General features: G+C 42.6%; 1 protein-coding gene across 1 annotated transcript in view; it reads left to right on the top strand.

The window, feature by feature from the left end:
- TXNL1 (thioredoxin like 1) overlaps window positions 1-13,428 on the top strand; it is a gene marked incomplete at its 5' end in the record, with an annotated part of 53,249 nt that overhangs the window by 10,698 nt on the left and 29,123 nt on the right. Inside the window, one exon of the mRNA XM_082275098.1 lies at window positions 8,242-8,415. Coding sequence (XP_082131224.1) covers window positions 8,242-8,415 — 174 coding nt within the window. The remainder of the gene's footprint in view (window positions 1-8,241; window positions 8,416-13,428) is intronic.

The raw sequence follows: 13,428 nt of genomic DNA, 5'->3' as shown, positions 1-13,428 counted from the left end.
TCCTCTCATGTCTCTCTCTCTCCCTAAATGTTACTGTAGGGAATGGGATTCAGTGCACATTGCAGCCTTGTACCATAGGGTTAATGTTAGTGACACTGTAGGGATTGGGAAGGATGCTGGGAATGGAAATCGGGAAGCATGCAGGCAGCCTTGTAAATTTTAATTGCAGATACAGGGCACTGGGCAGGTCAGGGTTAATGTGGTAACATCAATTACTCAGTGACAGTCAGTCAGTGTCAGTGTGGACTCGATCAGATTATACAGTGACAGACAGTCTCTCATAGTGGTGGTAGTAGGAGGCTGGAGGTGGACTAGTAGTAGCCTGGAAAGGAGCACAGCCGCATACATACATTACTCACTCGTGCACTGCAGCCCGCCCCACACATTCAGTGAGTCTTACTCTCCTCCCTAGTTTTTTCAATGGCACATTCAGGAAGCCAATCACGCCGTGAGTAGCGGCACAGCGGAACCAATCAGGTGTGCAGGCACGCGTGATTGGTTCACTGTGCAGCTAATCACGGCGTGATTGGCTTCCTGAATGTGCCATTGAAAAAACTAGGGAGGAGAGTAAGACTCACTGAATGTGTGGGGCGGGCTGCAGTGCACGAGTGAGTAATGTAATATATGCTCACCGCTGAAGTGTCCCGACTTCACGGAAGTCTGAGAGTCCTCCTCCGAGTCCCTTCCCCCTGTAAATATCGTGACCTCGGCGATATGAATATCGCCTACGGCCACAGAACGATAGTCGATATCATATCGACTATCGTTCACCCCTATTATTCGGCACAAAATTATTCGGCCTTTTGACTTATTCGGCCGAACACCGAAAGTGCTATTTTTTCTATTTTCGGCCGAATAATGTTCGGCCGCCGAACATTCGGTGCATCCCTATACTTAACAACTGTGATCCGGATACAAAACTTAGTTAGATGGTTAAATGGGAGTCGGAACTACAGACTGCTATGTGGATAAATATGTGTAAGACAACCAAATCCCTAGGTGTGAGGGAAACGGCTATTAAAATATTCATGAGATGGTATTATACCCCCAAAAAATTGAATAAATTCTACCCCGAGGTCTCCCCAAATTGTTTCAGAGGTTGTAATGAAGTGGGCTCTCTATTACATATTTTCTGGGAATGCCCCAAAATTAAAAATGTCTGGCAGGAAGTATTCAATCTAATAGAGAGAGTTACAGGATGTAAATTCCCACTCTTACACCTGCAATGTCTACTTTTCAAAAATATTCCGGAAATCACCACAGATCTCACACGCCTAACACACACCATTTGCATTGCAATGTTATGGGTTATCTCCAAACACTGGAAAGAAGCTTTTATACCCTTTGATCAGATCATCAGTAGAATAGAAGATATAAGACTAATGGAACAATACCGTCATACCATCACAGACACTAAGACCAAATTTGACCAAAAATGGACTCCTTGGTACATATACAAATGTTCCTTAACCACATAAATATTGCATCAACTTAACCAACCGACATATGTTGTCTTTACAATTGCATGATATCTCGGTTTTCCACCACACCACATTCATGGTTTGTTAGTTGGGCACCTCCTACTGAGGCGAAAGAGGTAACCTTCTTATTGACTATTTCTCACGTATTCTGTTAACTTGCTCACTCAACTTAGATATTTCATTATTCATACAACGTTCTATTTCCATCAAAGACGGATATACATCTTCTATTTTGTTTAATTTTTGTTTTTTTATCGCTTGTATGTTTTTTTCACATACCTATTATTTGAAATGTTTTATTGATGAAACACCTTTATGTAAATTTTACATTTACTATTCTATTTGTACTTGAATATATTTTTCAATAAAAGTTTATAATCAAAAAAGACTGCATGTCCTCGATTCCTAAGCTGGCCATACACTATACAATTTTCCTATTCAATATTCTTTAGATTTACCTTCAACTATGTAGTGTAAGGGTCGGCCTGATTGCATACAAATTGAAAGTGTTTTAGGTGTGACCTCGTATATGGTTTTGGTAAATCTAATAGAAAATTGTATAATGTATGGCCAGTCTTAGGCTGGCCATACACTATACAATTTTCTTATTCAATTTCCTTTAGATTTACCTTAAACTACGTAGTGCAAGGGCCTGCCTGACTGTATACAAATTGAAAGTGTTTAGGTTTGACCCTATATTACATGGTTTTGGTAAATCTAAAGGAAAGTTGAACAAGAAAATTGTATAGTGTATGGCCAGCCTAACAGAGCTGTTCTCTGCTCACAGCTGTCAAAAAAAAAAGAGCCTCTTGCAAATGTTTATCAACATTAAGGCTGCCAGATAACTATAAACACAATGTTTTACAACAGGCATGTCCAAAGTCCTGCCCACAGATAGGGATGCACTGATCCGACTTTTTTTGGACCCGATACCGATATCTGGCATTGTGAATTCGCCGATACCGGAACCGATCCGTAGCTACACACAAAGCAAGCGGCTGCCGTACAGAGCAAAGCCGCTGCTTCATGTGTACGGCTCCTCCATTCACAGGCGGAGTGCATCTGATATCACTCCGCCTGTGAGCCGGACCTATACAGGAAGTAGTGCCTCCCATCCCATACTACTACTGCACCTAGTAAGGGATGGCTGAGCCGTTACTCAGCAAAAACCGTATCGGCCAGTGGATCGGTTAATGTTACCGATTCCCCGATCCATCTAAAATTTCATATCGGCACTGATATCCGATCCGAATATCGGATCGGTGCATCCCTAACCACAGGCCAATTGCGGCCTGTGTTCTGGTTTAATTTGGTCTCACAGGTCATTTGGAAAAATCTATTGTTGTGGCTCCTGTGAATCCCAGAGTGCTGCTCAGGACCCCTGGGATCTCTGGATCTTTCAACGCCGTGGGACTGCACTTATGCCATATTGGTTCTCTTACCATTAATTGTATACTGTACATCCTCTTATATATTCTACGGTTTTGAATGACTTCTACTCAAAATGATGGTCCACCCCAGCCCGCTGCATCCTGTTACTTGTGAATACACTATTGTTAACCCCCACCGCCCGCCCCCGCCAGCTTTATATCCCTTGCTCAATATGGCCTCGAACTTAGCCTGATTAGGGAGCACTAAAAAACACAAATCCGGCGCTAGTATGACAGGACCAGCACCCTCTCCATGATAATTGGCATAACACCTGGGGGTCAAGTAGCAGCTGTGTGGGAACAAAACACACCAGGGGGGATGTTCAAAAGTATCAGTCACACAAGGGTTAACCACATATAAGCGCTATATGAACCCACTGATGATGATTAATGATGGCAGCAATAATACACATGAATTATGTCAGTGTAGTAAATAGAACATTGAAAAGTTGTCAGGAGAAGCAGGCCCTCCTCATACTCCCCTGGATCCCCTGCATTGGTTTACCGCTCATGCCGCTCACCACCAGCGGCTCTATAACAGTTCAAGCCTCGTTTTGGTCCTCCTTCCCCCTAATGTTATGTCCGGGTCCCCTTCCCAGTCAGCACTCATTGTGGGTTATCAGAGCGGCCACAACGGTGATCCTCCTTGCCTCCTATACCGGGCATTGTGTGACCCCTTTTTCACCTTTCCCTGTCCAGAATTGAGACATTCCATTATCCTATCCTCAAAGCATGAGCAAGACACAATTGTCCACACTGCTGCATTGTTCCTGGCTGGTTTTATGCCTTCACACACACTGGATGGTCACCAAGCTGAGAGTTTTTAACTTCTTATTTTGACTTCACCATTGAAGATCCAGCGGGGGTCATTGTACAAGGTGTACTGCTGGTTTATACATACATGGAACTGATTTTGAATAAAACTTTTCAATGTTCTATTTACTACATTGGCATCATTCATGACTATTATTGTTACCATCAGTAATCATCATTGGTGGGTTCATATAGCGCTTATGTGACTTGTGTGACTGATTAGGGAGCACGAATGCTCCGAATTGAGATGAATACATTGTAAAATCTCAGTTAATGTCAGTTGGTCTAAATCAGTTATAAATCTATTTGGACACAACATGTATACTTGGTGTTCTGCTCCTGTTCATATTTTAATTTGATCTTAAAAGTTGACAGACAACCTTTATTACCAATAATATGTAATGTACTTTCCAATGTTCCTGACAAATTTCAGCTTCCTGGATTTTTTTTTTTTTCATCTGGCCTTCAGATATGAAAGGCAGAGTCATTGAACACCTGTTTAGATTTGTCATCCATGTGAGGAAATGAAAAGTATGCCGTTTGCAATGAACTTTGCATAAAATAGTTAATTTGCATTTAATTTTAATGGTCCAAAGAATATCAGGCAAAATGGTCAGCCCTCACGCATGTTCACTTCATCAAATCTGGCCTTCTTTGAAAAAAGTTTGGACACCCCTGTTTTACAATGTATCCATTCATTCTTTTAGATCAAAGTAATGTGACTTCCGTCTGAGGGCAGTTTAACCTCTTAAAGGTTGTAAACCCATATTACTTTTTTTTTTTTTTTTGCAACCTGTAAGAGAAACACATAATGAGGTATTATGCATCGCATACTAGCTCATTATGGAATACTTACCTTAGAACGAGCCCCCGCCGTGCCGCCAGCTCACCTGTATGACGGGCGACATGTCCAGTCACCCGTCTTCCGGGATCGCGGCATCCGGCCATCTGATTGGCCGGAGCTGCAGTGACGTCACTCCCGTGCGCGCGGGAGCCGACGGTCACGGCACAGGGCTCTGAAGGAACGGCACCAGCGGCCGTTCCTTCAGAGCGCATGCGCCAGTGACGTCACTGGCTGCATGTAAGGTAAATATCTCCTAAACGGTACATGTTTAGGAGATATTTACAGTACCTATAGGTAAGCCTTATCATAGGATCACCTATAGTCTTTAACCACTTTACCTCTGCTCACAGTAATATTACTGCGGCAGAGTGGCTCGTTATCGTCTGACGACGTAGTACTACGTCGTCAGACACTCCCCCTTCTGGGCGGCGCTTGCGCGCCGCCGGAGGCTCGCTCCCGCTGTTTTCATTCACAGCGGGAGTCGGGCCAGGGGAGGAGCAGCGGCGATCGCCGCTGCTCTTACCCGATCGTCGGGGATCGAGTCTGGAGATCCGCCCGCTGTGTGTAAACACAGCGGGCGGATCTCCATAGTGACAGGGAGTGACAGATCGGACTGTTCAGCATAGCTGGACATCCGATCTGTCCATGACTCACTCAGTCACCTCCCCCCCTACACGTCAGTAAGCACCAGGCATACATTAACCCCTCCCTCTCCAATAAAATTAACCCCTTCCCTGCCAGTGTCATTTTTACAGTAACAGTGCATATATATAGCACTGATTACTGCAGTAATGTCACTGGTACCCCCAAAAGTGTCAAAAATGTCAGTCAAGGGTCCGATCTGTCCGCCGCAATGTCGCAGTCCCGCAAAAAAAAATCGCAGATCGCCGCCATTACGCGTTAAAAAAAAAACACCAAAAATGACAGAAATCTTTCCCTTTGTTAGTAAACGCAATAACTTTTGCGCAAACCAATCAAAATACGCTTATTGCGATTTTTTTTTTTACCAAACATAGGTAGCAGAAAACAAATTGGCCAAAAATTTTTAAAAAAATTGGTTTTTACATCTTTTTTGGGGGGAATTTCATATAAAAAAATGTTAAAAATATTGTTATTTTTTCAAAATAAACGCTCTTTTTTTGTTTATAGCGCAAAAAGTAAAAATCGCACAGGTGATCAAATACCACCAAAAGAAAGCTCTGCTTGTGGGAAAAAAAAGGACGTAAATTTCGTTTGGGTACGGCGTCGCACGACCGCGCAATTGTCAGTTGAAGTCGCACAGCGCCGAATCGCAAAAAGTGGCCTGGACGGAAGACAGCAAAATCCTCCGGTGGTAAAGTGGTTAAAGAGGAAGTAAACCCTCTGACACTTTTACCTAAGACTTTTTCCTGACACTTGTTGCTTACAAGTTAAAATCAGGATTTTTTTTGCTAAACAATTACTTGGAACCCCCAAACATTATGTGTAATTATTTAGCAGAGACCCTGGAGAATAAAATGGCGATTGTTGCAATCTTTTATGTCACACTGTATTAGCGCAGAAGTCTTTCAAACGCAGTTTTTTGGGGAAAAAATACACTAATTAAAAAAAAATAACTAAACAGGAAAGTTAGCCCAATTTTTTTGTATAATGTAAAATATGTTACACCGAGAATTGTGTTCTTTATTCTAAGAAAAAAAATTGTGATTCTCATTTTATCCAGAATCGTGCCGCTCTACTTTGTACCGGTATCTGTGCATCCCTAGTGAAATTAAAGCGGTGTTGAACCCAATCCACAAATGTGCCAATCATTAGATGTGGTGGCTGCATTTAATGTGTGTGTTCTTTCTTCTTTCTTCTTCTTTCTTCTTCTTTCTTCTTCTTTCTTCTTCTTTCTTCTTCTTTCTTCTTCTTTCTTCTTCTTTCTTCTTCTTTCTTCTTCTTTTATCACCAGTCCATTTTTTGCTTTTCGGCACTGCGTTATTCTAACTGACAATTGCGCGGTTGTGCGACACTGTCCTGAAATAAAATTGATGTAATTTTTTTTCTCACATATAGAGCTTTCTTTTGGTTGTATTTGATCACCTCTACAATTTTTTTTTATTCTTTAAAAAAAATGTTTTTTACTTTTCTGCTAAAAAACATTCCCAATAAAAAAAAAAAAAAAAAAAAAAATTCCATTTTAGGCCAATATGTATTCTGCTACATATTTTTGGTAAACAAAATCCCAATAAGTATATATTGATTGGTTTTCGCAAAAGTTATTGCGTCTACAAACTAGAGTAAAGATTTATTTTTATTTACATTTTTTTTACTTGTAATCAGAGATGTATAGTAACTAAGTAGAACTACTTCACTACTGTACTTAAGTACCGAAAGGCGGTATCTGTACTTTCCTAGAGTAGAATTTTTTTCTCCTACTTCCACTTTTACTTCACTACATTTTTTCAATGATTTCAATACTTCTACTCCAATATTTTTTTTTTTTTTTGTGCTGCATAGTTACTCGTTACTATTATAAAAATTACCACTGCCAGAACAGTAGATGGCAGGTTTCATGAAGCTCAAAACATGTGTATTATCAGCGCATACGAAAATAAAAGCTACTGTATGTAGAAATAAAAGCTGCATTTGAAATAATAAACAATATGATGTTCAAACTTTTGACTTCTTTCTTTAATTACTACATAACACAGTACTGGTACTTTTACTTTCAGTACTTGAGTAGCAACATTTTTTAAAAAAAAAACTACTTGCAATACTTAAGTACAAAAAATGTTGAATACTTTAGTACTTCTACTCAAGTCACTTTTTGATCGAGCACTTGTACTTTTACACAAGTATGGGTTTAGAGTACCTTATACAGCTCTGCTAGTAATGGCGGCGATCAGCGATTTTTAGCCAGACTGCGACATTGCGGCGGACAGTTCGGACACCTGACTGACCTTTTTGACTTTTTTGGGGGGACCAGTGACACTACTACAGTAATCAGTGCTAAAAATATGCACTGTTACTGTACTGACACTGGCAGGGAAGGGGTTAACACCAGGGGGATCAAAGGGTTAAATGTGTGAGTGGGGGGTGGGCTCACTGGATGAACACAGAGATCTAAATACCTAAGTACATATTTAGGTACAGAGATCTGTACCTAAATATGAGGAACATAGGATCCCTGTGTTTATCACTGACAGAACAGTGGTCTTGCCGTGTTTACATTGGCAGACCGCCGTTCTGTCTCTATGGGGAGCGATCACGGGTGCCTGGCGGACATCTCGGCCTCCTGACCGACTGATTGGCTCCCCCTCTAGCCAATCTGCATGTGTGCGCCCACACTAACTGCTACACGAAGTGACGTACATGTACGTAGTTTTGCGTAACAGAGCCGACCTGCTTCAATAAAATGGCGGCTAGTCGGCAAGTGGTTAATACTGCTTGAAAAGAAAAATGATGCCGTTATGGATGTAGATCCTCTTTGCTAGGTGGGTTAGTTTCATACTTTTTACATAGTCAGCTTTACATTGTTTCTAAAGTTTTCGTCAGCAAGCCCATTCATCTGGATTACAAGATTTTACCCAAAGTTCATATTATTCTCAAACTTTGGCCATAGTTATGAATGTCAGCTTAGTAAAGTGTAGAAAGGTAACTCTGTGATGTCTGTGTTCTGACTTAACTTTGTCTGATTTGCCTTTTTTAGGGAACAGCTGCTGCCAACAATATATCCGCAACCCCCACGTTTTTATTCTTCCGAAATAAAGTAAAAATTGATCAGTACCAAGGTGCAGATGCTTCTGGTTTAGAAGAAAAAATTAAACAGCACTTGGAGAATGATCCAGGGAACAATGAAGACGCGGATATTCCCAAAGGATACGTATGTATCTCCTTACACTGGCTCTCATTAAAATCTGTTGTTGTACAGTGCTTTGAAAAAGTATTCATACCCCTTGAAAGTTTCCACATTTTGCCATGTTACAACCAAAAAAAACGTAAATGTATTTTATGTAATACACCAACACAAAGTGACACATAATTGTGAAAAAAGTGAAATGAAAATGATAAATGGGTTTTTATTTTTTTTTATTTATTTATTTTTTTTTTTTACAAATATCTGGAAAGTGTAGCGTGCATTTGTATTCAGCTCCCTTCTTACTCTGATCCCAAATAAAATCTAGTGGAAACTATTGCCTTCAGAAGTCACCTAATTAGAAAATGGAGTCCGCCTGTGTGTAATTTAATCTCAGTATATATACAGCCGTTCTGTGGAGCCCTCAGAGGTTTGTTAGAGAACCTTAGTGAACAAACCGCTTCATGAAGGCCAAGGAACACACCAGACAGGTCAGGGATAAAGTTGTGGGGAAGTTTAAAGCAGGATAAGGTTATGAAAATATAACTAGCATTGAACATCCCATGGAGAACTGCTCAATCCATCCGAAAATGGAAAGAGTATGGCACAACTGCAGCCTACCAAGACATGGAAGTCCACCTAAACTGACAGGCCGGGCAAGGAGAGCATTAATCAGAGAAGCAGCAAAGAGGCCCATGGGAACTCTGGAGGAGGTGCAGAGATCCACAGCTCGGGTGGGAGAATCTGTCCACAGGACAACTATTAGCCGTGCGCTCCACAAATCTGCCCTTTATGAAGAGTGGCAAGAAGAAAGCCATTGTTGAAAGAAAGCCATAAGAAGTCTTGTTTGCATTTTGTGAGAAGCCATGTGGGGGACACAGCAAACATGGAAGAAAGTGCTCTGGTCAGATGAGACCAAAATTAATCTTTTTGGCCTAAAAGCAAAACTTTGTGGTAGAAAACTTAACACTGCACATTGCCTTCAACACACCAACCCAACTGTGAAACGTGGTGGTGGAAGCAGCCTTTTGTGGGAAAGCTTTTTTCTTCAGCAGGGACAGGGAAGCTGGTCAGAGTTGATGGGGAGATGGATGTAGCCAAATACAGGGCAATCTTAGAAGAAAACCTGTTAGAGTCTGCAAAAGAGGACTGGGGTGGAGGCTCACATTCTAGCATGACAACGACCCTAAACATACAGCCAGAGCTACAATGGAATGGTTTAGATCAGGCATGTCCAACCTGCAGCCCGAGGGCCGCATGCGGCCCAGAACCTCAGGCAATGCGGCCCCACTGCCCCCTGACAATTTTTTTTTTGCTGGGGAGGAAGGAAGTCAGGTCGGGGGCATGGCCACAGCAGCTTCCAACTAACGGTAGGCAGAGGCTGAGGGGAGGGGAGGCGAGCATGTGCAGTGTTTCTGACTCTTACCACCATGACCACTTCAAATCACTGAAGTGGTGATGGTGGTTAGAGTGTTCCTTTAAAAAGCAAAATTTTTTGCTTGTTTATTATATATTCAGTCTGACCAGACTTCTGTGGTTGAGCATCCCATCCCCCACACACACCTGTACTCTATCAGAGTCCACCATCAAGTAGATATAGGAGGAGTCCTTTGTAGTGCATTAGCACATCCATCCCAGCAAGGAGTGTTGTCTCCAAGGGTTGGAGAGGCTGGATTCACCCCTTTTCTATGGATAGTGTAGGACCCACTGATAATGGGGTACTTTGACGCAGTGGTGGGCTTGAGCACGATATGGCCATATGGTGGGACTAAACCCCCATTTTTATTTATGGATTGTCTCCATATTTAATAGTCATTTCTTTTGCATGGTTGCGCTATTCTTTTTTTAATATACATGTTGCTTGGTCCATAGCTGCACCGGCTTTAGATATACATGTTCAGGGTTTGCTCCCCCAATTTTTTGCTTGTTTAGAGTGTTCCTTTAATATCTCTCAGAAGAAGTAAACCTCTGTATACTGATTCCATTTCATTTGATCATCCTCTAGTTGTGTTAAATTAGTGCGGGGGGTGCGGTGGCATTTTATTACATGCCTTAAAGCGGAGTTCCACCCGAAATTTATACTTACCTCCATCTTCTCGCTCCCGGTCACCTGAAAAACAAATGGATAATCGCAATTTTTTTTTTTTTTTCACTTACCTTTTAGAGAAAATATACTCACCTTACTTCCTTCTTCCTCCCCTCGGCGGCCACGGCGATTCGTCACTTCCTGGATTTTGCAATGATTCCTGGGAGCTGAACGTCATCGCTCCCAGGAATCATTGCGCCTGCACCGGCCCCGACGTCAGTTCCGGGGCGCGCGCGTCATTCCCTTCTAAACAGCTTCTGGGCATGCCCAGAAGCTGTGGAGGGATGACGCGCGCGACCCGGAAGTGACGTCGGGGCCGGTGCAGTGCATCGTGGGACCGAAGAAGGAGGAAGAGGACCGAAGAGGACGCGGAAGAGGATCGTGCTGGCTTCAAGCTGCCCACACCTGAGATGGCAGCGCTGGAGAAGACAATTTCAAGGTAAGTATTTATCCTGAAAGGTAAGTGCAACCCGGGACAGATCAGAGGCTAGCCATTGTGGAATGTGCTAGCCCTGACTGTCCCGGGGGTATTTTTGTAAAAAAATGTATAACCAGGGTGGAACTCCGCTTTAACTATAGTATATATTTTATATGCGGCCCGAGAAAATTTCTCTACACTCAATGTGGCCCAGAGAGGCCAAAAGGTTGGACACCCATGGTTTAGATCAAAGCATATTCAAGTGTTTGAATGGCCCTTTCAAAGTCCATTCAGGGGAGGGGGGGGGGGGGGGGGCGTGGCCTGGTGCAGCATGGTATAGGATGCAAGTGAGGAGCTCCGCTGTACAATCTACTGTATAATTAATCCTGTGACCCTACAATCTTCTACTCAGCTCTATCTGGTGTATAGAGCTATCAGGGACCTGCCTAATCATGTCTCCTCCTTAAAAAAAAAAAAAAAAAAAAAAAAGTTGCGGATGCCGGTGCCAAGCTCAATCGATTCCTCTGACAAGACAGACGCTCCTGGGGAAGAAGACAATGGGAGTGGCAGAGCCGGCGGGAAGCAACACCGCAGACCTACTGGAGATTCTCTCATCCTGCCAGGCAACCACAAAAATTGAGCAGGTGAACCTTGACATATCCCTAATCCGACAAGATTTACAAAAGCTCAAAAACAGGTTAAAGGCAGTTGAGACCAGGCTGGGTAGTGTGGAGGACTCTCCCTCCCACCTCTTCAAGATGTCTCTGACCACCTTTAAGTAAAAGTCAACTCCTGCAGAAACAGGATGACCTGGAGAACAGGCTTTGTAGAAGCAACCTCCGCTTCATTGGATTGCCATAGGGTGCAGAGAGCTCCATCCATCCATTGATCCATCCACTTTTCTTGAGCAACTTCTTGTTAACACCTATAGCAGGGAGGCCTTCTCCCCCACCTTTGTGATAGAGAGAGCACACCATATGACTGCTTGGCTGCCGCCACAGGGTGCTCCTCCTATACCTTTTATAGCTAAACTTCGGAACTATAAAGACAGAGATGCGGTGCTTCGCCTAACGAGAGAAAATGGCAATATTCCCTTTGGGAGGAATAAAGTCCCAGTCTTCCCTGACTTCTCTGTGGAAGTGCAGCTCTGACACAAAAATTTTAACAAAGCTAAGAGGCGCCTCAGAATCCACCATAATAAATACGCTATGCTCTTCCCGGCAAGGCTTGGAGTGGAGGAAGATATTCAGGCACAATTCTTTTTTTTTTTTCTTTTTTAGGATCCTAAAGAGGTGTTGACCTGGTTGGAACGTTGAGTCAAACATATAAGTGCATACCTTGTTATCCTCTCCCCTCCCTCCAGAGGGGTTCCCTTGCTTTTTGGTTCCACTTATTTTTGTCCTACAATCGCGACCCTCAGTTTGTTCACTCTGTCTATATCTATGCCCATATACTGGCCTGCTGGACATCGACATACTGTCTTCCTAATGGAGATTCATTTTTAAACAGCAACTCCAATTGCTCTTAATGGGTTACATGCTCTGTCATAAAATATGTTCCTAGCAGGTGAATGGTATTCCTCTCTCACGTGCATTACGTTTTATTATGTTCATTTCTAATACGATAAGTCGGATCTCCAGGTTCACTATCACTCCATGGCCTCCATAAAACTACTTGCATGGAATATCCGCGGCATGAGAGATAAAAGTCCATTGAGAATCTGTGGCAAGACTTGAAATTACCGTTCAGACGTTCTCCATCCAATCTGACAGAGCTTGAGATATTTTGCAAAGAAGAATGGGCAAAAATGTCACTCTAGATGTGCAAAGCTGGTAGAGACCCCAAAAAGACTTGCAGCTGTAATTGCAGGGAAAGGTGGTTCTACAAAGTATTGACTCGGGGGAGCTGAATACAAATACATGCCACACTTTTCATATTTATTTGTAAAAAGTTTTGACAACCATTTATCATTTTCCTTTCACTTCACAATTATGTGCCACTTTGTGTTGGTCTATCACATAAAATTACAATAAAATAGTTACGTTTTTGGTTTTAACAATGACAATATGTGGAATATTTTAAAGGGGTATGAATACTTTTTCAGGGCACTGTTTATATGTATTCCATATTTTCCATGCAGACCAAGCTGTCCAGCAAACATTGCAATGAGGGGTAGGGACAAACTAACTCTTATGGCTGCTTACAGCAGTTATTTTACGTTCAGTTGCTGCTGTTATAGTTCAAACCTCTGTCGCTTTCTGCTGGAAAGCTTTGTGTGTAAATGCACATGTGAGTGTTTTTTATTTTTTTTTCTCTGAATGTACACGTGACATTAAGCCCCCGTTCACACTAAGGCGACCTGTGAGGCGACCTGGTCGCCTCACAGGTCGCCGTAGGTCGCCTCCCATAGGGAAGCTGCGGACCCGTTTTAATAGGAGCGACACAAGTCGCTCCGACTTAGAAAAAGGGTCCGGAGCTTCTTTGGGGCGACCAGGAGGCGACCGCCATAGACTTCAATGAAGTACGTGGAGGCCGC

This window comes from Pelophylax lessonae, assembly GCF_965119305.1.
Source record: "Pelophylax lessonae genome assembly, chromosome: 1".
NCBI lineage: Eukaryota > Metazoa > Chordata > Amphibia > Anura > Ranidae > Pelophylax > Pelophylax lessonae.
This window is presented reverse-complemented; position numbering and strand designations above follow the sequence as displayed.